This window comes from Lynx rufus, unplaced genomic scaffold (assembly GCF_022079265.1).
Source record: "Lynx rufus isolate CCGP_SWC_20201006 ecotype Redwood Valley unplaced genomic scaffold, mLynRuf1.p SCAF_16, whole genome shotgun sequence".
Taxonomy (NCBI): domain Eukaryota; kingdom Metazoa; phylum Chordata; class Mammalia; order Carnivora; family Felidae; genus Lynx; species Lynx rufus.
In genome coordinates, this window is record NW_025814830.1 from 54679454 (window position 1) to 54705998 (window position 26545).

At 56.9% G+C, this 26545-nt stretch overlaps 1 protein-coding gene across 1 annotated transcript; it reads left to right on the plus strand.

Moving 5' to 3' along the window:
- The first annotated feature begins 2398 nt into the window (after nt 1–2398).
- On the plus strand, nt 2399–24846 carry IRF8 (interferon regulatory factor 8). The gene is made up of 9 exons (XM_047078882.1): nt 2399–2450; nt 6099–6273; nt 11123–11306; nt 13694–13782; nt 15211–15316; nt 16482–16529; nt 20659–21045; nt 21825–21940; nt 22548–24846. The coding sequence occupies exons 2-9, from the start codon at nt 6100–6102 to the stop codon at nt 22722–22724; spliced, it is 1281 nt and encodes a 426-aa protein (XP_046934838.1). The 5' UTR covers nt 2399–2450; nt 6099; the 3' UTR covers nt 22725–24846.
- Nucleotides 24847–26545: the final 1699 nt, after the last annotated feature.

Genomic DNA, 26545 nt, shown 5'->3' on the forward strand with positions numbered 1-26545 from the left:
AGCGAGCCCGACGCGGGGCTCGAACTCACAAACTGTGAGATCGTGACCTGAGCCTAAGTCGGACACTTAACTGACTGAGCCACCCAGGTGCCCCAGGAGGGTATGGTTTCTAGATGCCAAGATGAACATCTAGACGTGCTGTGAAGCCACAGGGAATCCATCCTGGAGGGAGAGGCTTCAGCAGGGGGAACGGGTGGGACACGCAGAGACACGGAGGACGAAGGTGCCCACGGCTGCGGCAGAGACCAGGGTAAAGTCTACCTGGATTATGGGGTGCTGGCAGGTCACCGGAGAGGAAGGAATGGTCAGAGACTCTTGTTTTTTGGGTCTTCGGTCCATGGCACCGTATCTAACCCACAGCCGTGGCTCAATAAATGCTCATTAAGTAAGAACAGAGCTAAACAGCTAAGGTTAGAAATTGTCGCTAGGCAGTGAGGAATCACCACGGTGAAAATACGGGTTTCAGGCGCAGTTTTACGCAAGCTCATGTATTGTGAACGGCTCCCGTAATGTATATAGTGACACCTACCGCCAGTAATGCATGCTGTGACGGTTCCAGGGCTGACTTCTCTATATTTGTGTGCCCCTGTCTTTACCCAACTGGAGTGTTGAGCACACATCTTTGTGTGGTGGGCAGCACTGATCGGTCAGTAAATCTGGGTAGCTTAAGGGGCACGTTTGTGAAAAGGTAGGACTGTAAACATCCATGCAGCCTCTTTAAAGCATTTCTGAGCTCGGGAAGCTTGTCCCACATCCTAACAAACATATCAAAATACTCCCACAAAATTATCCAACTACTCTTAAGGAATTTGAGCTTTGAAAAAATAGCTTTCATTTGAAATTATTTGGTGACAGGGAACTCATCTAATTTTTGATTGCTATGACTTCCTGGCAATCATGGTGTCAGGAAATTCTTACCAAGTGATTTCTAACTTACATGTGGTTTTCAAAGACGATGGAATGTTTATCAGTTAATAAATTACAATTTGATGTTGGCACATTATGTTTTGGGGGCTTTTCTTTGAGCATCTAGTAATTTCAAACTGGCAGCGTACTTTTTGCATTTGGGGGCCAATAAAATTTCTTTTTCAGGCTCAAACATTTTTATAGGTTCTTGAAAAGCCTAATGAATAAATGGCTCGGAAAACACCGATGCTTGTGTATTAGTGGCCGATGAGGCCATGAAAACCAATGAAGGCTCTCCTTCTTCTCTATATAAGGCTGCCCCAGACCTGAGTGTGGGGAAGCGTGTCTTTTTCCTTCTGTCTTCGAGGGTTTTCTTTGTCATTTCCGTCACCATTGTTGCCCCCCCACTGCACTCCCATATATAGTAAATGCCAGCTTACATCCACAAGGGGCTGAAAACTGGACACAGACCCACAGAGGACCCTGCCTCAACACAAGTGACATTTTCTGGGGAAAATAATTTATGATGAAAATTTCCCTAATTGGGCATTCTAGCACTAGTATGCTAGACAATCCTGTTTTTATTTCTGATTTTCAGAGGTCAGTGGTTTCGGATACCTTTTTAGCTGGGCACTTTTTTTTTTTTTTTTTTTTAAACACTCCCGGTCAATTGCAAGCATTCGTCATCTAGGACCCGGTCTGTAAGTAGACACATGTCGGATGTAAGGTTGGCCATTGTTTGGACATGTTATTAGGGGCTTCCTCCGGGTGGCGGATGCCTCCCACGCAGCTCACAGAGATGATAGCCTGACCAGGGCTGGGTGGGCACCCTGGGGGTCACTCTGCAGGGACCCACAGGCCGTCTGCAGCATTGACCTCTGGGCCCCCACCATCCCAGCCGTGACTTCCACTGACCTCTGCCGTCTGACACCCATCATAAATCCCAGAGCCCTGACTCTGGAATCTGAACCCGGCCCCGGCCCCAGCCCCACCGTGTCCTGAAGGCCGCCATCTGACCCTCGCCCCAGCCCCGACGTGTCCTCACCTCCGCGGTCTGACCCCAGCATCGCCCCGAGAACCTGGCAGCGCCTTGACTTCCGCCATCTGACACCCACCGCCCGCCTGCCCTCGGCCTGGGCGCGTGGACGCCCCCGAGTCCCCTCGGGAATTCCTGCGGACACCCCCGTCCCGCGCCGCCCCCGGGACCCCCGGCGGGGACCCCGGAAGGGCACCCGGGCCGTCAGCGGCCGCCCCTGCGCAAAGTGATTTCTCGGAAAGCTGAGCGCTTCGAAGAAGGCGGGCCGGACGGGCCGCGCCCATTGGGCGGTCCTGGCAGCGCGTCCGCGCCCATTGGGCCACCCGGGAGGCCCCGCAGCGCCCATTGGCCTGCGCGGCCGTCGCTCGGCGCCCCGGGCCCGCCCCCCGTCCCTACACTCGCGCGGGCGCCCGAGCCCGAGGCCGCATCCCTGGAGCGCGGCGGCGAGCGTGGGAACGCGGGCGGCGGCGCCGAAGGCGAGCGGAGGGCCGGGCGCGCGCGGCGGCAGGTAGGCGGCTGGGCGGGAGCGGGCCCAGGCGGCGGGCCGGCCCGGCTCTGTCTCTCCTCCCCCTCTGCTGGTCCTCCGGAGCCCAAACCCAAAGTCCAGGCGTTGAGCATGGGGTGGCCGCTCCCTAAATGGCTGATGCTTGACAAAAAATAATCCCACTTTTCTTAAAATCTGGTTTGCACGGAAAACTTTAGAATGGCCTGTCTAACGAGGGGAACTATTGACCCCTTTATTGGCAAGAGCTGCCCCTGGGTCTCGCCCAAGTCCTGCTGCCTGGAGGAACGCTTGGAGGGTCACGACCCAGAAACTGCCCGGAAACTCGCCGAGGCTGTGTGCCCTGCATTGTGGAGGGGTGCGCCCTGGGGTTTTCTTCTGCTTGCTGACAGTTAGGATTTATGAGTGGGTTTGCGGCCCTTTGCTCCTGTCATAGCCCAGGGGTCCCTGGCGAGAAAGGCTGTGTAGGGCTCACAGCAAACGGGAGCATTTTGGTGTAAAAGCTCCAGGGCCAAGGGGAGACTTTCTAAGGTGAGATATGTTGCTTCCCCAGGGTTGTGGAGGGTGTTGTGAATGGAAACTGGAGACTGAATTTTCCAGAACTTCAGACTATCCCTGGGGGCACCTGGGTGGCTCAGTGGGTTAAGCATCTGACTTCGGCTCAGGTCATGATCTCATGGTTCCTGAGTTGGAGCCCCGCATCTGGCTCTGTGCTGACAGCTCAGGGCCTGGAGTGTGCTTCGGATTCTGTGTCTGCCTCTCCCCTGCTCGTGCTCTCTCTCTCTCTCTCTCTCTCTCTCAAAAATAAACATTAAAAAACCCAAAACAACCTAACCCTTCAACATATGGGGAGATATGACACTTTTTTTTTTTTTTTAACTTAAATTAGGAGCTGGTCCTTAAATGAAGGTTCTGAGCCTGTCCTTTGGGGTTGTGTCCGGTTCCTCCATGAACAGAATTGGGTTCAGTCATTTCAGAAAGATTGAGGCCCAAGCAAGAAATGGCTTTGATGCTTTTGGTCTGGGGTCAGGGGAGATGGGGATTTGTGGCCACCAGGCAAATGCCCAGGGGCCCTGAGGAGTGCGGGAGGTGAGTCCTCTGTGGCCTCATGGGCACATCCTGAAATCTGGGTTGGGTGGGGCCCGGGCTAAGCGTCTTATCATCTCCTGCCTGGGAAGCCTGATCCTCCGGACTCATTTATTGGGATGCAGATTAGCTCCAGATAGGACTTGGCCCATAAAGAGAATTATTACCTAAAAATCAAGGAAGAGGAAGTTATAAACATGTGACTGGACTTATACATTTTTTTCTGGCTTGGCATTTGGTGGAATTAATTTGTTAGCGTTCAATAAATCATTGTGGGTCATCATCGAGCTAGAATCTTGGCTTTTACTGCTGTTTAGAGTCTTAGAGGTGATCTCTGAAAGTTTAGGTAGGGCGGTCCATGTGCTTAGATCTCGTGACTTAACCGTGGTTTTTCTCTGCAGAGTCAGTGAAGGAAGACGCTGGCCGGGGTGCCTGGGGGTCAGGGTGCCTCTCTGGGTCTCCATGTTCCCTCCTGTGAGCAAACCGGCTGCGTTAGATGGCTTCTAAAGTGTTGTCCTGCTTTCATGTCCCGTAATCACTTTTCCTCTCAGTGCCCCTCTGTGTCTTTTCTCTTTTCCTGTTCTTATAAATCGGCAAGGCAGTTGTTCCTAACAATTTTGGGAGTTGTGAATCCATTAGAAATCTCAATAAGAAGGTGTTGGTTCACTTTCTAGAAAAGCATCCGTACAAACAAAATCTTGCTTTTCATTTCAGGGGGCTCCTGGAACACGGACGGGGTTTATAAAGCTAGTACTAAGAGGGTGAGCAAAATACTCCTGAGTGGGCACATTTCATTGAATTGACAGACCCGCAGAGACCACCCCTTCTATCGTGTTCTGGCCCCTCACCCTCCTCCTGCACACAGCTCATTCCTCAAGCGAGGGGACAGTCTCTTGTCTTTTCTCCAGGGGGGATCTGTAGGAATCAGTACTCTGCGAGGTTATTTTTCCGGGGCGGGGGGGGGGGGGCTTGGTGGTGTCGTTCTCTTTCTGTTACTAGGTGTCCCTCCTAAATCTGTACCTTCTTACTTATACACGCGGGGACTGTTTTTGGAATTCTGGGATCCTTGAGATGCACTCATTTTGCAGATGAGGAGAGCCTCAGAGGCGTTCAGGTGGTTTTCCCAAACACCTTTCTCTAGTTGGAGCAAAGCCTTTGCTGGGTCTGCAGTTTCCAAATCCAAGTCCAATTTCTATCCCACGTGCTTCACTCCTTTTACGTCCACAGGTGGGCATGGAAAAGTTACAGCTGGCACTTGGGACTCACCTTCTCTCTGGGACCCGGACCCCCTTCCGGTCCGACAGCCACCTGCAGGGTGGCTGGTTTCCGAGTCATGTACGTTATGGACCAGCATGGCTCTGGATGTGACTGTATTCTGGAGGACATTGTGTCTTGTCTCCACTGATTGTCTCAAACCGATTTGCCCGAAGAGGTTACATTTTAATCAGAAGAATAGAAATGCTTTTTTTTTTTTTTTTTTTTTGGTGGGCGTCTGTCCAACCGCCTAGGGGATTTCCACCCCTGTTCTTGTAAATGTGGGCTATGAGTTGATGTGGCATGACTGTTCTCTCTTTTTCTCTGGGCTGTTGGGAAAGCTGCCTTTTCTGGCAAGAATGTTCCTCCAAAGGATGTCTCTGGGCACCCTGGTGAGATCCCCAAATTCTGGTGCCTTCTGGAAGAGTCTAGCCTGGCTAACTTGGTCTGTCCAGTGGTCAGAGTCGGTTTCCTTGCTTTTGTCTCCGCTGGTCGTAAGACTTCCCGAGGAAGAAAGTTGGAAGAGATGACATCTGGTATTTAGAGAGAACCTTCTAAGGTCCAGGCATGGCCTCAGGTGCTTTATACACATCCTCTGAGCCCTCACCGCAATGACGCAAAGTATTGATACTTGTCCTGGGGCTTCAGCCTGGGTGCCTGGCACCCAAGGTTAAATGATGGTTCAGGGTCACTCAGCTGGGAGATGGCGGGACTCAAGCGGGCCCCCAGCTCTGTCTCATTCCCAGACTCTTGGTCTTATCGTTAGCCCAGCTGTGAAGGAACCATCTCAGAGGGATAGCCTTGAGGATCTCTTCTTTCTTGGCACACACACATGTCATATTTACTCATGAACACTGGTCAGACTGGGCATCGAGTAATGGAGCTTGCTCTTGGAGGGACGAGCTGCTCACTAAAGGGACCTGACAGTGTAAAAGTGATTACTCCCCATCTCGTACTGTAAGTGGAAAGGTGTCCTTAGATGGGGCTGTCTGCCCAAACCAGAGCGAGGGGCGAAAGCTGGAAGGAGTACCAGGCGGAACCCTAGGAGGGGCTGACGTCTGGCTGCTGGGAAGCTGCAGGTTTCCCGGGGAGCTTCCACTTTTCCTTCGGGGGTTTTGAGGCCCAGGGGAGGCATGGCCTCCCCTCGGCAGGTGGCCCGGCGTCCCAGGTCCGTGGGTTTCCCCGAGGCTGGCACCTGTGTGGCAACCCTCTGATCTTCCTGTCAGTGCTGTTTGGTGTGCCAGTACATGGGGCGCTGCGATTAACGGGACGATATTTGTAATATCACAGAATGTGTTTTATTTCCTTTCCAAGGATGTGTGACCGGAACGGTGGCCGGCGGCTTCGGCAGTGGCTGATCGAGCAAATCGACAGCAACATGTACCCGGGGCTGATCTGGGAAAACGATGAGAAGAGCATGTTCCGGATCCCTTGGAAACACGCTGGCAAACAAGATTATAATCAGGAAGTGGATGCCTCCATTTTCAAGGTACAGACTCGAACTCCCTCCCCGCGTCACCAGTGGTTTCTGTCTTCCCTGCAGGCCCGTGGAGGGGTTGAGTGACATCTCTTTTATTTGCTCGAAAATTAACCTATTTTCTTAAAACAAACATCGATTGAGTGCTGAACGTGTCTCAGAAATATATACCGGGTGATTTTGCATCTACTGTATGTGTGATCGAATCCCTTCGAGGTTGTGTGTTGTTGGCATTCTCCCGCTGAGGAAATTGAGGGCACCTTTATCACCTACACCACCATTTATTTTGCACGAGGACTAGTGAAGCGGGAGTGAGAGTACTTCTCCGAGGCCCTGAGACCCTGGACGCTACCGTCTAAATCCACGAAAAATTCTAGGAAGGGCATAAGTCTTCATTTTTCAAGGTTATCTGCCTGGCAGCGTAGGGTCGGCTCAGATGAGAGAGACACCATCTGTCGTGACTTCCGGGGCCTGGTCACCTAGGGTGTCCTGAGGCGGCAGCAGATATCTAAAATAGTCTTCCTTCCCTTGAGAATAAGAAGTACCCAAGCGTGGAGAGGCTCGCTATTTACCGCCAGCGCCCAGTGAGAGCTCGCCCCGTGCCAGGCCTGGCCCACGTGTTTGTTTTTCCTTCCACACACGGCTGTGCTGCTCTCCTGCCTCTGTAGAGGCCCCGAGAGAAGGGACTTGTCCAAGATCTCATGGCTCTTGGGCGATGGAGCCTGGCAGCCCAAGCATGAGCCCTTGCCCCCGAGCGAGCCCGAGCTGTACCCACAAGCAGAGGTGTTTGTCATTGCCCTGGGGGTCATCGTCACCCGTGGGTTTCTCTGAGGCTCCAGGAATGCAGGCTCCCTGCTGTGTTCTCCCTGGGAGATTTGGATCCCTCGGTGGAGGTGAGCCCAGGCTTCTGTGTTTGCAAACAGACGCACCGCAGGTGGCTGACCCTGAGCCCTCCCTTGTTCTGTGGGCATGGGGGTATGGGAGTGAGTATGGGGGAGGAGCGGGGCGGGCTGAGCTGTGGAAGGGCGGAACCGGACCCTGGGCCGTGGTGAGGGAGGGAGCGCAGGCCCGCGGGACCCCGGCGCAGCGCCCGGATGCTTCGCCAGGGATGACTGATCCGCGGGCCCAACCAAACAGAAGTGACCGGAGATCATCCCTGGCCCCAGAGCAGAGCATAGGCAGGTCGCAGCTGGCTTCAGAGGCGCAATCAGTGCTTCTGGGCTTTGCGGGGAGGCTCCGCATCTGAGCAGTTCTGTCACCTCTGTCATCCGGGGGCGTGGGTCTCTTTGGGAACCTGCTGCCAGTTACTGGCCCTCTTCCAGAAAAGTGGGCACATGCGGGCGGACACGAGTGCACTCAGTCGCCTTCAGGGGGCCCCATGTAGCCTGAGCGTCCAGCCGATTTCTTCCCCTGGAGGACCCCGGCTCAGCAGCCTGGCAATGGTAATGGCTCCCTTATCACTCTTGGTGGTGCCTTTTGCCTTTGGGGCTCATGGTGGACCTCTCTTGGGAGTGGCTCTGGCTACATTTAAACAGTGTCCAAGGTTCTCTGGGCCCGCTGGGAGTTCTGGATGGTAGATGGCTACAGGCCAGAGCCCCACAGCCTTGGCCCTGTTGGCATCTGGGGCCAGCTAGTTCCTCCTTGGGGGGCCGTCCTGGGCACGGGGGCACGTTCAGCGGCACCCCTGACCTCAGCCGACTACATGCCAGTAACGCCTCTTCCCAGTGTGACGACCAAAGGCGCCCTGACGTTACCAGACCCGCCTGGGGGGGGGGGCACGTTCCCCCCTCCCCACTGAGAACCCGGCAGGCTGCCGACCGCGGCCAGAGTGAGCAGGTTTAAGCAGACGCGTGGGGTGCCGAGGACACGGTTTCAGGGTGACCATCACGGCAGCCTCTTCGGGAGGGGAGGAGGGGCCCTGGCCGAGGCCCCCGGTGGCCTGCCAGGCCTCTCCCTTCACGCAGCTCCCTGTTTCAACTTACGCTCTGGGGGCAATGAAATAAAGCCCCAGATTTATATGTCTTATGCAATGCCCTTCATGGCCGTTTCAACAGCGTTGAGAAAAATGTGTAAGATTCCCAGTGTTTCCGTTCGTTTCGCAGTCGCCCAGTGTGGCAATCTGAGAGAAGCCCACAATCTCGGCAGGAGCCGGGTGGGAGGGGGGCGCGGGCGGCCCCCAGAGCTGCTGGCCACGGGGAGGGTAGCACGCGGGTGCGAAACGGGGGGAGGAGGCCACGTGGCTGTGCCCTGTGCCATGCTGGCTGGCTCCCGTCCTCCGAGGGCGCGTCCCCGCGACGCCCACGGGAAGAGCCCGCAGTCGGGCCTCGGTTGCACGGAGCCATTTTATGGATCTTCTGGTCCCGTAGAGAGACTTTTGTTCGAAGCGTTCAAAGAAAACCTTTAAAAAATCCGTGAGTTAAGAGGATAGAGTGGAGCTTCAGAAGGCATTTATACCAGAGCGTTCTTCATCGTCTGCAGATATGATTCTGCGGCCGACCTCGTGGGGCAGGGCCAGAGATGGGGAGTGAAAAGAACGGAGCTCATTTGGTGCCGTCCCTGGGCACACCGAGGCCCTCGTATCCACTCACGCTTGTTTTTCAAGAAGGATTTTGCCTCCTTTTCATAAACCCGGGGCGGTGGGGTGGGTGGAATCCTTGTTAACTGAGGGTTGTTCCTCTCCTCGACCAGCCTTGTGACAGGCCTGAGTGAATTAGAACTTACTTAGTAGCACAGATATTTCAAACCCAGTAGGCCTTCGAGGAAAAAAAAAATAGTGCTTGATTTTTAAGACACGAGATGGGGCAGTAACATTGAGTCAGGAAGCGTGTGTGGTCAATGCTGGTTGCTGCTGAATGCAGTGCCTGGGCGGGGGACACATGTGGTGGTGGTGGTGGGGGGGGGACACTGACCGCCGTGCTGGCTGTTGTCACTGGGCCTCAGAAGCGCTCTGTTCTGCCAGATGTTAGCTCGGGAAGAGTCTTGAGAGATCAGCCCCCCAAGCTGGGAGGTTTAGAGCCCAGCAGAGAGCCCACGAAAGGGCTCAGGGCAGGGCTGGAAGCAAGGCACCTGATACGGACCCAGGGCACTTCCTGACCGCGGGGCCGCGCTTTGTTCTGTGATGTCCTGGCTTTCTTCTCGGGGGAGCGCGAGCCGTGGACGGATGGTACTACCGTCGGCCGTGCAGTTCCGGCTAAAAACCAGCTGGGCCCAGCATGCCTCTAAGCCCGGGCTCCTCGGGGTCCGTTTGTAATGTGGGTGAACCAGTGGTTCTCAAAGGGGGGTTGGGGCGGGGGAGTGTGAGTGTGTCGCAATTTCGCCTCCCCGGGGACGCGCGGCAGTGTCTGGAGACATACTGGGTTGTCACAACAGGGGCGGGGGCGCTCCCGGCATCCAGCGGGTGGAGGCCACAGATGCTTTTGGACAGCCAGCCACGCGCGGGACGGCCCCCGTCACAAAGTACGATCCGACCCCAAATATCAACAGTGCTGAGGTGGAGAAGCTCTGACTTAACGTAATAGAAGTGTGAAATTACCGCTCAGCGGGTGCGTGACGGGCCTTCCTTGGAGGAAATAAATCAGTGCATGGTCTGAGCTGCAGTTAATTAATCCTTGGGCAAAAGATCGGAAGGGACTGAAAACCATTTGCTTTGGGACACATTTCCGGAGGGGGGTTTGCGTCTGCGTCCGAGCAGGAGGTGATCCTCGGAGCCTGTTTGGGATTCGCTTTCTCTCCGCGCCCCCCCCCCCCCGCCAAAATAAATAAATAAACATTTAAAGGAAAAGGTGCAGATTCTCAGACCTAACCCACAGTTAATGAGAATCTCAGGGGGCAGGGCCCAGGCATCTGCATTTCACGAGCTTCCCAGGGGGCTGGTGTCGGCATTAAGCTTCAGAACTCTTGCTGTAGTGGAGTTTCATTGGGTCGGAAGTGAGGACAGTGGTGTTTAACCCCAGGCTGGGTCACCTTTGGAACTGCATTTTCCTGAGTGGGACTGGGGATTCCCTCCAGATGGCGTGCTATCCCAGGCTGGAAGTTGCATCTGGTTTCGTCTGACAGCGAAGGTTATTTTCACCTGATAGCAGTGACCTCCTCATTGGGGTGTCCGGATTCCAGTTTTGAAATCTTCACACCGTGCCCGTTCGCATGCTTGTCTGAATTTTCTTTTAGGTCTGCCCCATTCTGCACTGTGGCTTTTAGGTCTTCAGCTTTCAATTTCTCGTCCTTGTTCAGAGTCTAAGGGGTTTGGAGAGGTCAGAAGCAGAGCTGTGGAAAACCAACAGAGACAGAACACATTTCATTGCCCTTTTAAGCAGGGCCCTGGGGGTGGGGCGGGGAAGGTTAGAATAAACGCCAAAATGCAAAACAAAATTTCTATTAAAAGTAGCCAGGCAGCGGATGACCACATTCAGACTTCTTGCAAATGTTCCCTTTTCATGCTAAATTTTAGCCAGGGGTTGATTTTGAAAAAGCAACAAATTGTTCTTTGTTTTGAACATTCTAGTGAAACCATGTGCGACTTCCTCTTTGTGCTGTAGCTGACCTCAGGCTCCTCCAGACCCTTTGGTCCCAGGAAGGAAAGGCCCAGAGGCAGATCCAGGATGTGTGCTGTGTGGGAGCCAAGGCCCTGGGCCGGATTCTGGCTCAGCTGGGTGATCCCCGGGGCCCCTTCCTGGCCCTGATCTTTTCACATCTGTCACAGAAAGTTGTCCCGAAAGTCCTCGAACGAGAGGTGATGGCCAAAAGTGACCGTCAGGACTGGCGAGAGAACGTGCTGGTCTCGCCCGTGGCCGCGGATGCCTGTGGGCAGGGCCGGTGGGGGCGGGCGGCCACGTGTTTTATGTGCTTCTTTCTGTTTCTACAGGCCTGGGCAGTGTTTAAAGGGAAATTTAAGGAAGGGGACAAAGCAGAACCAGCCACTTGGAAGACGAGGCTACGCTGTGCTTTGAACAAGAGCCCAGATTTTGAGGAGGTGACAGACCGGTCCCAGCTGGACATTTCAGAGCCATACAAAGTTTACCGCATCGTCCCCGAGGAAGAGCAAAAATGTAACTATCCCTTACGGGTTTTCTGCCCAGCAGAGGCTGCCCGGCCCGCAGGCCCCGCCAGAGAGCCTGGGTCTGGGGTGGGAAGTCTGGGCGAGTGGTTTTAGCTCAGCTGCCAGTCAACTCCTTTGCGTAAGCAGATGTGGAGAGCCCTTTCCCCTGACCCTGGCCACCATCCGCTGGCCGAGTGGCAGCTTCCGTGGGAGGAAGGGGTGGGGAGGCTGGGGCTGTCAGACCGGGAGCTCACTGTGGGGCCTCCCCGAGGCTCAGTAACGAACAGGGTTAGACAGGAGCGAGCATCCTGGACAGTGTGGATGAGGCATCCCTTTTGTTTTCCAGCAATGCCCAGAGGGGGGCCAGGGGCCAGTCAGGTGGTCGAAGAAGGGACGGGTGACAGGATGGAGGGTAAAGTTACGAATGCGTCTGGGGACGATGGCACTGTTAGCTTTGTCGCCGTAGATCAGATACGCCTCAGCACACGGTTACATCCGGGATGTGATGTGATGACTCCCGAAAGGTCTTCCAGCTCTAGCTAGAATCCCGAGAGAGTGTTTACCAGGAGATTAAAGCAGGGATGGCGGAAACCCGCCTCCCAGCCCATCGTCCTGATTCGGCACCCTGGTCAGACATCACTAATCAACCGGGATGCGCTGAGCTCGGTCTGGCCTCCGAACCTTTTCCAAAGTGGCAGTCTGTGTAAGCTGCTGGGAATCAGCAGAGTGGGCCCGGCCCGTGGGATAAAAGCTAATCACCGTCACTGGTTTGAAGCGTTCTTTTGACACGTTGATTAGCCGCTAGATGTAGCAATTAGACCCCTGCAGCCTTACCCTCTTCTCCTTACCTGTTTTTTAGTGGTCCAGGAATGCCCTGGGCATCTACAAATAAATGGAGCCCTCAGAAACTCCTTAGGGCCGTGCAGAAATTCTGAACTCGAGCCCTTCCCACTGGGGGGAAGGTTGAGAGGGTCGACATGTAATTTCAAAAACAGTTAAAACTGTGAGTCTTCCAAAGAGATAGTGAGCCTGGGTCTCAGCCCTTTAACTCGCCCACGAGGGAGCCAGCATAGTGATAAAGACTGAACAGAGGACAGGAAGCATGGGTCACACATGGTCAGCCAGCCCAACCCGTGGATGTTCCCCCCCGACCCCAGTGTGGGGGTTATCTGTGCTGCCGGTCACTTGGAGCTGAATTGTCTGTAAATTAGCACCGAACTTGACTGAGTCAGAGCCCTAATCGATAGTCAACAGTAAGTCAAACAAACTGACCACCCCCCAGAGAATCTGACGGCCCTTACAGGGAGACTTCTTAGATAACCCTCCGGGATGGCTTTGAAAGGCCAAGTGTGCATCGTTTCTGCCTTACTCACCTCCAAGTTTGGGATAATTTTTCATTGTCACAAATCGAATTGTGGTTTGAAGGAATGGAGAAGTTTCCATTGGTCCCTCCCACCCTGGGATTGGCCGAGCTTGAGCTGGCAGGTGACCCTAGCTTGTTTGTACGGGGTGCAGCCAGCATCACCTGCAGGGGCGGGTTTTAAAGAAGCAGTAGGTTCTCAGGGGGCAGAGGGACGCTGCATTTGCGTAAAGTCTAAATGGACCCACTGTGCTCTGTCCTTCAGTGGTTTGCAGGCTACGTGGGGGAGGGGGTACCCCCCCACCCCCTCCTGCCCCCATCAGCAGCTTCTAGCCAATTCTTGAGTCTTTCAAAGTAGAATCCAGATGCAGTCAGGACAGAGCGATGGGTCAATCAAGTGTTTGTGGCCCTCTGATCACTTCGTAAGGCAGGTCTGTGGTGGGGGGATGGGGAGGAAGTGGGGGGCTTGCTGTCGGGTCGCTCTGTGCCTGCAGCCATGCCTGACGGAGCCTGTGGCCCCCCCCCCCCCCGCCGGGCCCCCATGTGTGGGCCTGCCGTGTGTGCACAGATGCATGCTGTATATTTGGAAAGGCCACGGAGACGTTTCCTGTCAATTAACTTTAAAAAATGACTCCAATCTGCACACGCATTTTGCCGGGAGATCTTTGAGCGTCTTCAGACAGCCTGACTTACGAATGGAACCTGGACCCAGTGTAGAGTGTGTCCGATGGGAACTCGTTTTCTATCCGGGCAAACGGGGCCCAGCCGCACCACTGTCCTTGTCCTCTGAGTGTTAGAAACCACAAAACTGACTTCTCCCTTTGACTTTGCCCGTCAGAGGACTGAAGCATCACGGGAAATAGTTTCCGGGCCTTTTTCCAAACCAGCGAAGACACTCAGTGACTTTTATTTCCTTCAACTCGGCATTTAAAAAAAAACCAAAACAAAACCAAAAAGCACGACACACTGATTTTGGCCTCGCGGAAGGCTGCAGTGCCCCAGTGCCATTGGTCACGCGCCTGTCCGATTTTCCGCAGGCAAGTTAGGCATGGCGACTCCCAGCTGCGTGAGCGACATCACGGAGATGGAGTGCACGCGCTCTGAGATCGACGAGCTCATCAAGGAGGTGAGTGGCCGGCACGCGGCACTGCCGGGGCCCTGGGAGGAGCCGCGTGGGTCCCCGCGAGGAGCGGCACCCCTCTTGCCCTGGCCAGGCCTGCAGAGCCCTGGGCTCTGTCGGGCAGCGGCACCTGCTCCCCCGAGACGGAAGGCGAGGCCAGCCTCTGCCGTCTGGCCGCCCCGTTGCCTCGTTCCCCGCCTCCATCCCGAGCGCCGGGGCTGGGCTGCCGGCTCCGAGCCGGTGCCATTTCTTCCCGCCCTAAACTTGCCATATTTTAAACATTTCGATTGGCAGTCTTAGAAAAAGCGCACCCTGCTTTCTCTTGGCTTCTTAGACAGGCTACGATGAAAGAAAGACTTCCCTTGCAGCTTGGGGTCGTCGTGACCACATGGATGCTCGAGGGGGGCGCTCAGGGCAGGCGGGCTCCCTGTTTCATAATCTGCGGCTTTAGGTCTTGATGGATGGGAAAGGCGGGCCTTCGAGCTTGTTAGGCCTGTATGTCAACTCCGAGTTAATAGGCTACGAGCAAAGGCGTAATGGGGTCTCCGGAGGCAAAACACACGGTTTTCGGATTCCAGCGTTTGCTCTGCAAATACCCTTTTCCTGTCACCATCTGCTTCTTAACTCCGTTTTTACGGCCAGTACAGGGCAGACGTCGCCTCGCTGAAATAATCCCGCAGGGTCCTCGTACACGGCGGTGTGGGTGCTGTGGACGCTCTCCTTAATACCGTCGTGGCAGCACCAGAACTTTTAAGGGTAGCTTGGCTGTCGGGAGGTGCAGATAACAAAACGCCGCCTCCTCTCGGCTGCTGAGCTTTCTGCCGATGGCAGCTGTGAAGTTTCTGCGTGGTCTCTGGCAGCAGGCCAAGTGGACTCCGGGCTTCGTGTCTCTCCAGCAACGTCCCGTTTTCTGCACGAGGCTTTTCTGCTGACTCAGCTGAGAGAGGTTGGGTTGGCACAGCAGGGTCCCAAGGAAAGCAGATTTCAAAATGCTTCCTACCCACATTTATCCGCATCCGTTGAGGAGTGGGTCAGAGGTCGGAAGCGTGGGCGTGGAACGGTGCGCGGGGCCTGCCCGGTCGTGGCCGAGTTTGTCCGGCGTCGCCGTGCCTCGGCGTCCCAGCGCTCGTCTGCTTCCCCGGGGCATCCGGGCAGCTGGGCGACCCGTGGCCATTTGGTTTTGCGACTGGCGCCCGTAAGCTTATTAGGGGTCCCGCAGGGGCCGGTAAGTCGGGCGCGTGGTTTGAGCGCTCAGCCTGGTGGATTTGTCTTAGGTCTTTCAAGAGGCGAAGTAAAACTTTCCCTTTGTCTTGGGATAAAAGGTTGACAGTGTGGCTTTGGTGAAGTCTAAACCGTTTGCCTTTACGATCACCGGAGCCCCACTTTGGAAGCCCGCCGACCACAATGCTGTTCTCTCTCACCCTGTTCCTCCAGCCTTCCGTGGACGATTACATGGGGGTAGTCAAAAGGAGTCCTTCTCCGCCGGAGGCCTGCAGGGGCCAGCTGCTCTCAGACTGGTGGATCCAGCAGCCCAGCGCAGGTGAGGAGGGGACCCCCAGTGCGGCCGGCGTGCGGGGCTCGTTCGAGTGGGCTGGGCACTGACTCAGCCTTCAGGCAGCTGGGGGCAGGTGGGGCGGTGGTTCTACTGTGAGCCCTATTTTATCGAAGGTAACTGAGTCCACAGTGATGCCCGTGGCCCCTTCGCCACTGCCTCTCGGGGGGCACGTGGGCCCTCCTGCGCTCCTGGAGGGGTCGGAGGCGAGGGAGGGGGTGTGCAAACGTCTCCAAGGCCAGAGGGGAGATGGGGGTCTCGGCCACACTCGTGCTCGCCACGGATGTCTGCCAGCCACTCCCTTGGGACATTAGGGACCCCCCCCCCCCCTCAGAGCCAAGGGGAGCACAGGGCGTCAGGAGAGGAGGAGGGCGAGGGTTGCCCGCGTGGCGCCCTGGATTTGAAGCCCCCTGGCAGGGCGGGGGCCTGCAGATCTCAATTACGCCTCAGCTTACTCATCTGTGAAATGGAGACACCAGGACCTGTCCCATAGGGTCATGATACCCCTATTATCATTGGGATTAATAAATAATCGCTTATTTAATAAATTATTTAATTAGCTTCTGATACCACCTCCCCCCCAGCCCGCTTCCTTCTCGAACGACCCTCCACGAGCACAGATTTCTTTGCTTCCTCTCTCCGCCTCTTTCCCCGACTGTTCCTTGTGGGAGACTGGGAGGTGACTCTGGCCCAACTGACTTCAAAGGTCTCCAGGCTGCGGGTGGCACTTTTGCCTCAGGGGCCCTGGGAGAGCCCCCTCTCCCTGCACGGTGGCTATCCCTCCCGGAAAGCGAGCCGAGGCCCCAGGTTTCCCTCCGGAGACCAGGCCTGGAGGGTGGGCACACCGTCCAGTGACATTTCGGGAGCAGGCCCTTGGGTGGGAGGAAAGCATCACCCCGGCACTTGGTCAAAAACCCCACAGCACAGAGGACGTTTCCTCCGCCTCTGTGCCGGTCGAGTCGAGGCCTGGTTTTCCGTGTTTTTGAAACGCGGGTCACGGCACTGGGAGGGAAAAGCACTGAATTGAGCGGAAGCCTGTGGCAGGGCCTCCGGGCCTTGGGAGCACACCCCGTGTGGCTTTGAAAGGAACTTTTGGGGGGGTGCGTTGGGGTCGGTTCCTCACGCTCACCTGGGCCTTCTCTTTCTCCCACAGGCTTGCCGCTCGTGACGGGCTACAGTGCCTACGATCCGCACCACTCAGGTACGCGGGTGCTCGGGGCTGGGCTGGCGCGGTGGGACGCGGGCGCTCCTGGAAGGCAGAGCCCAGAGGGCCGAGTGGGCTCGCAGGGGCCCGTGGATGAGCCGATCGCACGTCAGAAGGCAGGACCCCAGTTCATCCTTGTCGCTGTTTGCTTTTTGAGCACGTCAGGGGCCGGCCGTTTTGAGGCTCTTCTCAGAACGGGCCGAAAGATTGATCCCGAGAGCTCTTTTCAGCGTAACTCTGCAGGAGAGAGAGCAGGGGGACAGACGGACTCAAGGCCCAGCCCTGCCTCTCTTGTGTGACGCCAGGCAGAACCTCACCGGACCCTTGTGAGGATTAGATGTAGCGTTAGTTTTCTGGTAGGAACGTCACTGGTCAGCGAGCGTCCCCAGTGCCCATTTCCTCTACTGTCTTCCACACTCAAGTTCGTGATAACGATGGTCCTAATTAATGGCGACGATGGGGCTGGGGCTGGTGGTGGTGACGACGGTGGTGATGGGGTTGATGGTGGCGGCTGACGCTGAATACTGGCGAGGCGCCAGGGTCAGGCCTCGTCCCGTTACACCTCCCGCCACATCGTTCCCGCCGCATAGGCTCAGAGGCTCTGGGTCACACAGCACGTGGGCCGCAGAGCCAGGACATGGTCTCTGGCCGTCCTCTCCAGGCTCCCGCCACTCGTGGGCAGAGGTGGCCTCTGTGCCACGTTTTTGTCTGTTGACGCTGGGGACTCAGACCTCCTGCCGTGGCCCCTGGAGTTTGCATTCTGGCTCACTGACGGCCTCACTGACGGAGCAGAGAAAGCCCGTGTCCTCCCTGATGGTTCTGTGAGAAGTGAACAGCCTGACCCATCAGGATGGACCCCAGAGGCCCCCCGGTGCGGAGGAGGAAGCGGGGCTCAGAGAGGCGTCTGGACCACGGGCCTCGTGGGACGAGTGTTCGGGGTGTGGCGGAGGCAGGTTCTCACCCAGGCCCGCAAAGTGCGGAGAACCCGCGTTCCTGTTCGTCGCACTCCTGTCACCGCTCCGGGACGCCCTGGCTCGCGGGGCCAGGCCTCTGACCTAGTCAGCTCTGTGGCCCGGGGAGTCTGCTGACCGGTGCTCTCTGGGGGCAGGAGAGGAGCCGGGGGCAGGGCCGAGGCATCCGGGTGAGGGGGAAGTGTGCCGAGTGGCTCCGGACTCGTCCCAGCGCACAGCGGGCGGGGCGACCCACAGCAGTGCTGCGTGCGCAGAAAATCCTAAAACCTTCTTCTAGGTGTTGCGGACTTTGGTCCCTGGCCCCGCCCTGTGGAAACAAGGTGACGGCGAGGGTGCCCGGTTCTCAGGGCCGCGGGGACGAGGTAGTGAGTGAGCGGGGCCGCGGAAGGGCGCGCAGGGAGCGCTGGAGGCCACGGCGGAGTGCAGGGCCTGCCCCTCGGCTGTTCAGCGCTAGACGGTGCCCTGCGGGCCTCAGACCCGCCAGGCTTGGTGTCCCCGCTTTTCTGGAGGGATCGGAAGTCCAGACCTTTATGTGAAACCTCCCCATGTGGAGTGTTGGCAACAGAGCTGCGTGGACGTGTACCGCCCCGCCCACCGGGCTGGATCCGGACACGCCCGTGGCTGCTGGGGGGGGAGGGGGGGCGTGCTTGGCGGTGTTTGCAGTGGTGGGGCAGGGGGAAGGCCGTGTCCGGGAACGGAGGGGGCGGGCTCGGCGCTGCAGGACGCGGGTGCAGGGCCGGCCTGCCGGGGAGCCCCTCTCCCCGCTTTGTGGTCGCGCCATCAGAGCAAATGCCTTCACCTGTCGACACCCGACTCCTTGCCTGGAAAAGGCGTCCTCCAGCTCGCATCGTGAGCGTTAAATGTGCCCCTCAGTTCAGCGCACTGAGAACAGCGCCTGGCGTGTGCTGCCTCGACCAGGAATTAGGGCTTATGACTCCGGGAGTCTCATCCACGTGGCTAGCTTCCGGTCCTGTTACCCCGATTTCTTCAGGAGCCGCCCATTGCTCGTCCCCAGCCGCCTGGGGAGCTGGGTGCCACCACGGTCTCTGCTTTGCTGATGGGAACACTGAGGCACGGAGTCACAGCTGGGCTCACGCGTCGTCGGGGAGTCTGTGCTCCTGGCATCGTTGCTCTGCTGCCGTCGTGGGGCGGCTGTTCCCCGGTGGGCAGGTGGCCGTGCGGGGGCAGGGCAGGTCAAGGTGGGCTGGCCAGAGCCACCTGGTGGCTTTGGTGGCGGCTTCTCCACGGGTCTCTGCTGGCCGCTCACTGCGGGTGCAGCGGTCGTCGCTCAGGCCTTCCCGGCTCGAACCGGCCCCAAGCTAAGCTGCCCTGTGGCACTGGGGTCCCTAGGAGGCCTCGTCTGGGCCTCTCCAGAGCACCCATCTGTGGCTCCCTTGGGCCTCGAGGCGCTGGTGTGAGATAAAGCCTCGGCAGTGGCGGGGTGGTGACAAGAGTCGTCTGTAGTGTTTCATTCATCTGTGACAAAGTTCAGAAATGTTCTGGAGCGAAGGAAGTGGAGCGTGCCATCGGGGGATGCAGATGTCCCAGAGCTGGCACAGTGCGCAGGATGGGGAACTGGACGGGACGAGATGTGTCACTCACCAGCTGGGTGACCTCAGCTGCCTCTTGCCAGCTGGGTGACCTCAGCTGGGCCTCAGTTTTCCCACATGTCATATAAATGAATTGGACCAGAACACCTGAAGCTCCCAACCCAGAATGGTTCTAGAATGCCGTTTAACCCCCATGTGGGGGAAGATGGAGCCTGTGCCCCCAGCAGCGGGGGGGTCTTATTATTTGACTGAGCAAATGATTCTTAATCAGAGCCCAGTTGGGGGGGGGCAAGAAATATTAACCTGGGTGAGGCAGGTGGCCACCCACAGGGCTGCCCCTGACTGTCGTGTGGGTGGTGCACTGCACAACTCGAGGGGTTGCCATGGGGGTGGGCAGCTCACAGTTTGCGTGGCTCTAGAAGGCAGCCCTGGACTGCTCTGGGACCCTTAGGAGGTGCCCCAAACTCACCAAGTTTGGTGATAGTGCCTGTAATTCTTGTAGTTTAAAGCTATCAAAATGCAGATTTCTCTGGGACTGTCGCAGAAGTTAGCTGTTGTCTTCATTCCTGCCTTAGCTTAAAGGTTCCCAAATTTCAGTTACTGGAGCCCCACTTTCATGATGGTTTTTCATATCTGGGTACCACCTGGTAACGTGCTCTTTTTCTCTAAACGTCATTACAAAAAAAGTTTTTATTTATTTTAAGAGAGAGAGAGAGAATGCGTGTGTGTGTGCATGGGGGAGGGACACAGACAGCGGGAGGCACAGACTCCGAAGCCGGCTCCAGGCTCTGAGCTGTCAGCACAGAGCCCCCACTTGAGGCTTGAACTCACAGATTGCAAGATTGTGACCTAAGCCAGTTGGTCACTTAACCGACTGAGCCACCCGGCGCCCCGAAAATTGAATAATCCTTTCATTTACTTAACTCTGGGTCACCGCCCTGCCTCCTTCCCCGACCTTCTTAAGTGTAGCGCGTCTGGGGAAACGTTGACTTAATTTGAATGATTTTCAGACTCTTCTAAGAACAGGCTTAGATGAAGGGTTTGGAGGGATTCGTGATTTGAAATCCAAGGAACCCCAAGAGGGCTGTGAATGTGTCAAGGAAAAGAGGACGTGTCTGTTCTCCCTGACCTGGAGTTCAAATCTCACACTCGTGTCCGTTGTGAATCCGGTCACGGGCCCCGTTGTGCCATCGCACGAGCGACGGTGTATCTGTCGGGTAACGGATAACACGGCGTGTCGCTTACGGGTATTATATGACGTCGTATGACGGTCACGGAGTGCCATGTGACGGGGCAGTTCTACTGACTTCTAAACCGTACCGATCCCTGCGAGCTTCCCCAGGAGAACGGAGAGCACGAGAACAGTTCTTTTGTATTTCGAGTCACTGGCTTCCTGAGTGATTCTGCGTATGTCCTCGTGCTCACAAAGACACCGTTTCCGGAAGGGGTGCGTGAACTTCCCGCAATGCCGAGGGGTCCCGGGCACGCGAGGAGCCAACCGGCCTGCTTGGGAGGAAGGAGAGCGCTGGGCACCGGCCCGGAAGGGACCGGGGAGCCCCCCCACCTCCTGGCGGAGCTGACCTGTCGCCCTCCTCCTCCCCACAGCCTTCTCCCAGATGGTCATCAGCTTCTACTACGGGGGCAAGCTGGTGGGCCGGACCACCACCACCCGCCCCGAGGGCTGCCGCCTGTCGCTGAGCCCCCCGGGCCCGCCCGGCGCCGGGCTGCTCGGGCCCGAGGGCCTGGAGCTGGTGTGCTTCCCGCCGGCCGACGCCATCCCCAGCGAGCGGCAGAGGCAGGTGACGCGGAAGCTGTTCGGGCACCTGGAGCGGGGCGTGCTCCTGCACAGCAGCCGGCAGGGCGTGCTCGTCAGGCGGCGGTGCCAGGGCCGCGTGTTCTGCAGCGGCAACGCCGTCCCGCGCAGGGACCGGCCCAACAAGCTGGAGCGGGACGAGGTGGTCCAGGTCTTCGACACCAGCCAGTTCTTCCGAGGTCGGTACCACCGCCGGCTGGCCTCCCCCGGCTCGCAGAGACCTCGCCTCCCTACCGCGGGCCGCGCCCCCCCCCCCCCCACGCCGCCAAGCTGGGGACCCCGGTGGGGGGGGGGCTCCTGCTCTGCGCTTTCTTGCTCAGCGACCCTGGGGAACCGCTCCGCGCCTTGACTGCCCCGTGTGTTGAATGGGCGTGTGGAGACCGCAGCTTTCCCGTGTGGCCCTCGGGGGGATGAAGGGACCCGGTAGCTCGCAGGTGCATCGCCGAGTGTGCCCGTAACCCGGGGGCCGGTCAGAAGTGCGGGGTCTCAGCCCCCCCACCCCCCCCCCCCCCCACCGAGGGCTGCGGGGTCAGACCCGCATCTCGGCAAGGCCCCCCGGGGCTTGATGTGCACATTCGGAGGCGCGCTGAGTCCGCGGACGGCGCTCGCACTTGCGGGGTAGCTGTCGTGACTTCCTGTGCGGGGCATGTGGCTAGGATCCCGCCCCGGGTGCTCCTCCCGGAGGTCAGGGTGTGTGCAGTGAGCACCTGCGGGGCCGCGGCCGCTGCCTTCTCTGCGTCCCCAGAGCTGTCTGCTCCTCTCCCCGTGACCGCGCCGGCCCAGAGCTGGGGTCAGGCCTCTCCTGCCGCCCAGCCTGAGCAGTCCCGGCGGCTTCCCTGGAGAAGGGGCCCCGGAGGGGTGGGCTCAGGTGTGACAGCCGCGGGGAGCACCCGCGGGGACAGAGCGTGGCGGGGCCCGGCGGCGTCGACAGGGGCCCCTCCCCCTCCTGTCTCCCCAGAGCTCCAACAGTTCTACAACAACCAGAGCCGGCTTCCCGACAGCAGGGTGGTGCTGTGCTTTGGAGAAGAGTTTCCAGATATGACTCCCTTGCGATCCAAACTCATTCTCGTGCAGGTAGGAACGGGCGGCCGTGGGGCTTCTGGCCACGGGGCCGGATCTCCTGGCCCGCACGGCGGGACCCAGTTTGCGCTTGGGCTGCAGAACAGGGAGCGGGCTGCTCCACCCGTGGGCAGAGGCAGGCCCGGGGCGCACGGTGAACCTCCACGCGGGGCTGGTGGATTCCTGCCATCTGCCATTCTTGCCGTTCCGAACCATCTTCCCACGTTCCGGGACTCACAGTCTTTGTGTTCTCTCCCTGCCTTTCTTGTTTGTTTGTGTTTGAAGTCGAAACCCCCTTTCTAGCAAGACGCTACCTTTCTAGCAAGGTTCAGTTGCCTCAGGGTCTGAGGAACGGATTAGGGCTTTGCAAGCCCTTGTTTAATCTAGTCAAAGGAATGAAACCCTAATGGTGGAATTCTGGCCACCGGCTGCCAGGTCGGGACCCTGTGGGGAGACCCCTTGCCCTTTCCTTGCGCTGCCTGTTTGGGGCTCATTCGTGTGGGACTCACGTGGAGGTTCTCAATGTCGGCTTCGGCCTGGGTAATCCGAGAATCTGGCTAGGGCCAAAGGCGGGGCCACCGGGCTTCCCACCTCCACGTCTGACCTGTGCCCGTCCCTGTAGATCGAGCAGCTCTACGTCCAGCAGCTGGTGGAGGAAGCCAGGAAGAGCTGCGGTTCTGGCTCCATGGTGCAGCCCCCCGAGGAGCCCCAGCCGGACCAGGTCTTCCGGATGTTTCCAGACATCTGTGCCTCCCACCAGAGACCTTTTTTCAGAGAAAACCAGCAGATCACGGTTTAAGTCTCTCTCTCGGGCACCCCGTCCTGCCCGCGTCTCGCGTTTCGTTATTACAATTACTGTCGTAATTATTTAAGGATGGGGCTCCCTCTGGCCTGGGGCGGGGCTTCATCTGCTCTTAATTTAGTAAGGGCGTCCCGTGAGGGCTTGATGTTCGACACAGAGTCGCGTCACGCCTCTTGTTCAGGTATAAACGTAGGAAAGTGCGTCGAACGATCCAGATGCTGTAACTACATACAACCAGTGATTAAAACGTGTATTCCCTGCATTTCCCCTGATTATCATCAGTTGCTAGATTCTTTCAGCATTTCGGGATAATCGATATTTCCAAAGACTCGGCATTCAGTTGTACTAGCAAATAGCTGCTTCCAGGAAAAAAAAAAAAAAAAAATTGGAGTAGGAGATCAACTTGTCAGAACAAGTCTGCTTTTTGTCTGTACCTCGCGTTAGAGCCATAGATTCGTGATTTGATACGCTTGATTCCGCGTGGAGCGTCTCTGCTTTTAAGCACGTTAATAAGGTTTAGAAAAACTTAGATAGCAGCCCCCCTTTAGCAAGTGAACACAGAACTCTTGGCTTGTTGAGGAATGCACCTCCTTCCTGGGATCTGTTGCCAGGAGGGCACTTCCATCACCAGGTGAGCTGGTATGTTTTCACCTCCAGACAATGAAGAGTTTTCCTCTGGGCCCTTGTTGCCTGGAAGCTTCGAGCTAAGTGTGTGTGTGTGTGTGTGTGTGTGTGTGTTTTCGTTGCTGTAATTCAATCATCCCAGAGCCCTCTCTTTTTCTTCTTTCTAAATGGTTTTGACCTGTTTTTAAAAATACTCATTCTTTCAATTGTCCTATTGTAAACTGCTTTGATATATTTTTTTTTTTTTCACATAAAGTGAGCAGGATAGAAACCACAGATTCAAAAAGCAATTGTAGATTGTACAAGCATTTTGGTTTGTGCCTTTGACTCTGTCAACCCATCGACGAGCGTGTGGGCGCGGCTCGGGTGGCTTGGGGACTGCGGATGAGAGGTGTCGGCTTCTTACCGCCGCCCTGGTCACAGGGTGGATGGCGGCAGGGACAAGGCCTTCCCCATCCCTCGGACTCCCAGGCCTGGGGCCACACCAGATTCTACTCTTCAACGGAGTCCTGTGGTGGGACTCCAGGGGAGGAGTCCCAGTTTTAGCCCCAGAGGAACGTCACGCTATTTCCTGTCCAATCAGATGCATTTATTGCCCCACAATGTGTCAAAACGGCAGCGGCAGGCCAGCCTTCCCGTCGACCTTCCCCGTCTCCACGACCGCTCTGAAATCACTTTCATCATTGAAAAGCACTTAAACGTTTTTTTCTGGGAAGAAAGCCGGGGGTATTTCGCTAGATCGGGGTGCCCCCTCCCCTCCCGTGTGTCCTGTGCGATGTGCTGGGACTGGCAGAGGGTGGCCGGGTGCCGGCCGCTTGCCAGTGGAAGTCGGCGGCCGGGGCGAGCCCGTCCCACTTGCAGTGTGGACCCCTGGCAGGGTCGGGGAGGGTCTGCGGGCTTTCCCCCCAACTCTCTGTGGAGCGGGGGGCGGGGAGGGGGAGAAGAGTCGTCACCCCGTTCTTTCTCCTTCATAACCCAGCCTCGTGGCCACCAGCCCTGACTGACAGCGACGGGGCACGAAGGGACCTCGCCTGTCGGCTTTCACCTTGAGGTGTGGGAGGAGCCGGGCTCTGGGGGACGAGACTGCCAGCCTGGCCCCCTTGTAACCATGAGTCGCTGCTTTAAAATCCAAGCCGAGGAAGACCGGTTCACTTTCGTGGCTGCTTCCACGAAGGTGACGCAGGCGTGGCATATGTAGCGAGACTTTATGGTCGTAGGCCCTATAGGTGTGTTTGAATTCACCTGAAAATACGGGAAAATGCGGCAAGAGTGGCTTTTCCTCTTTGGCGGACAGAGCCGGCCTCACATTGTTGGGGGTAACAGACCCGTTTTCTGAAATTACATCAGAGAACAGCGACTTTCGGTTTCTAGCTCAAACGAATGGTAAAGCGTGTATCTTGAATATGCTAAATGAATATTTATTTTTGTATCCATTTAAAGCGTATATTGATCTCTTTTATTCTTTATTAAAATAAAGTGCCTTTTTAAAAGCTGGTTCACGCTCCGTTTTTTGTTGAAGTCACTGTAAAATATTTCATCACTGTTACTCGGTTCTGGGTTCTTCAAGGGGGTGGGGATTAAAACACAAGGCTGCGCTGGGAGTTTAAGGGTTTTTTGCCTGTCCATTTGTTTTGTTTTGCTTTTCACTCATCCCCAAAACAGTAGCGAAAAGGTACGGAGGCGCACAGATCATACAGGATATCCTGGAGAAAATGTGGGGCATGCTATGTTTTTATTAAAGCCCGGGGTCCTGTTTGGGGTCCCATGAGCTGATGGAGGGGTGTGTGTGGGGGGGTGTGGAGCAAGTGGGAGGTCGGCAAGGGCAGCACCCGCTATCCTGGAAAGTGCTGGGCGTGATCTGCACGAGGCCCCCCGACCTGGGTCGGCCGCACACGATGGGGTCGTGTATCCTTCCATATCCTTCCACTTACACACATGCTCACTGTGCTGGGTCCTTAGGGACACAGACAGCGGGGACACGGGGGGACCCAGTTTGGTCCGGTTGGAGGTTGCCTCATGAGACACGCCCTGTAAACAACCCAGGACCAGTCGGTCCATTTCAGGGAGGCCCAGACCCCGGCCAGCCCAGGGGGAGAGGGGTCCCCCGCCAGGCTCCGTCTATGGGCGACGTGCATTCTCTCTGCAGCCTCAGATGAACCACGCGGTCCTGGGACTGTCCTCCTCAGCGCAGAGACAGGGGGAAGAAGGCACGGGCCCTTCCATGCTGGGCGGGCCGGGGCCGACTCGTGTCCCGGGACAGCTCCGTGTGAGAGGCCTTCTGACAAGGCCTGTGGCTGGCCTGTGACACCCGGGCAGGGCGGCTGCTGGGCCAATCGCTGGCTTTCTAGAAACCTTCGAGATTGCAACCAGACACTTCGGTTATCAGCAAGTCCTTTTCTGCCCAGGATTCATCAGGGCCAAATGTGGAAACTTGACTGAGTCTGCTTCTCCCCCAGAGTTCAACTCTCCTGTGCGGATGGTTCACAAGACGCTTCTCACTCAGCTGCTCGCAGGGAGAGGAGGGAGGCCAGAGCGCTTTCATCCGCAGAGGACGGGGTTCAGGGACGAGGTGCTTCAGGAATAATCGGGGGCTTAGAAAATGCCGTTAGGGGGGCGCCTGGGGGGCTTAGTCAGTTAAGCGTCCGACCTCAGCTCAGGTCACGATCTCGCGGTTTGTGAGTTCGGGCCCCACGTCGGGCGCTGTGCCGACAGCTCGGAGCCTGGAGCCTGCTTCGCATTCTGTGTCTCCCTCCCTCTCTGCCCCTCCCCTGCTTGTGCTCCGCGTCTCTTTTTCTCAAAAATAAATAAACGTGAAAACAAATAAAAATAAATGAAAAAAGAAAAGAAAATGCCGTTAGGGCCCTAGAGATGAACTGACTTTTGAGGTGTGTGGCTGCCTCTGGACAAGTAGCTGCTGGGACCTAAGGGCAGCCCGTGGGAACGGGCTCGTGAGACATTCTGTCGCACGAGCAGCCTTCACACTTTGTTTTCTAAAAAACATTTACACAAATTAAGATATTTCAACTATCACTTTTCTGAGTGGTTGCCCCTTAGGAACACCAACTTTTGCAAAATCCATGTGGGATGGAAGATTGTGGTGAATTAAGATGTCGGCCCCCTCTGATAAGCATCCGCTGGGTCTGCTGGGCCTGGGGTCCTAGGAGAGTCCTCCTGGAGGGGTCCCCCGGGCACGC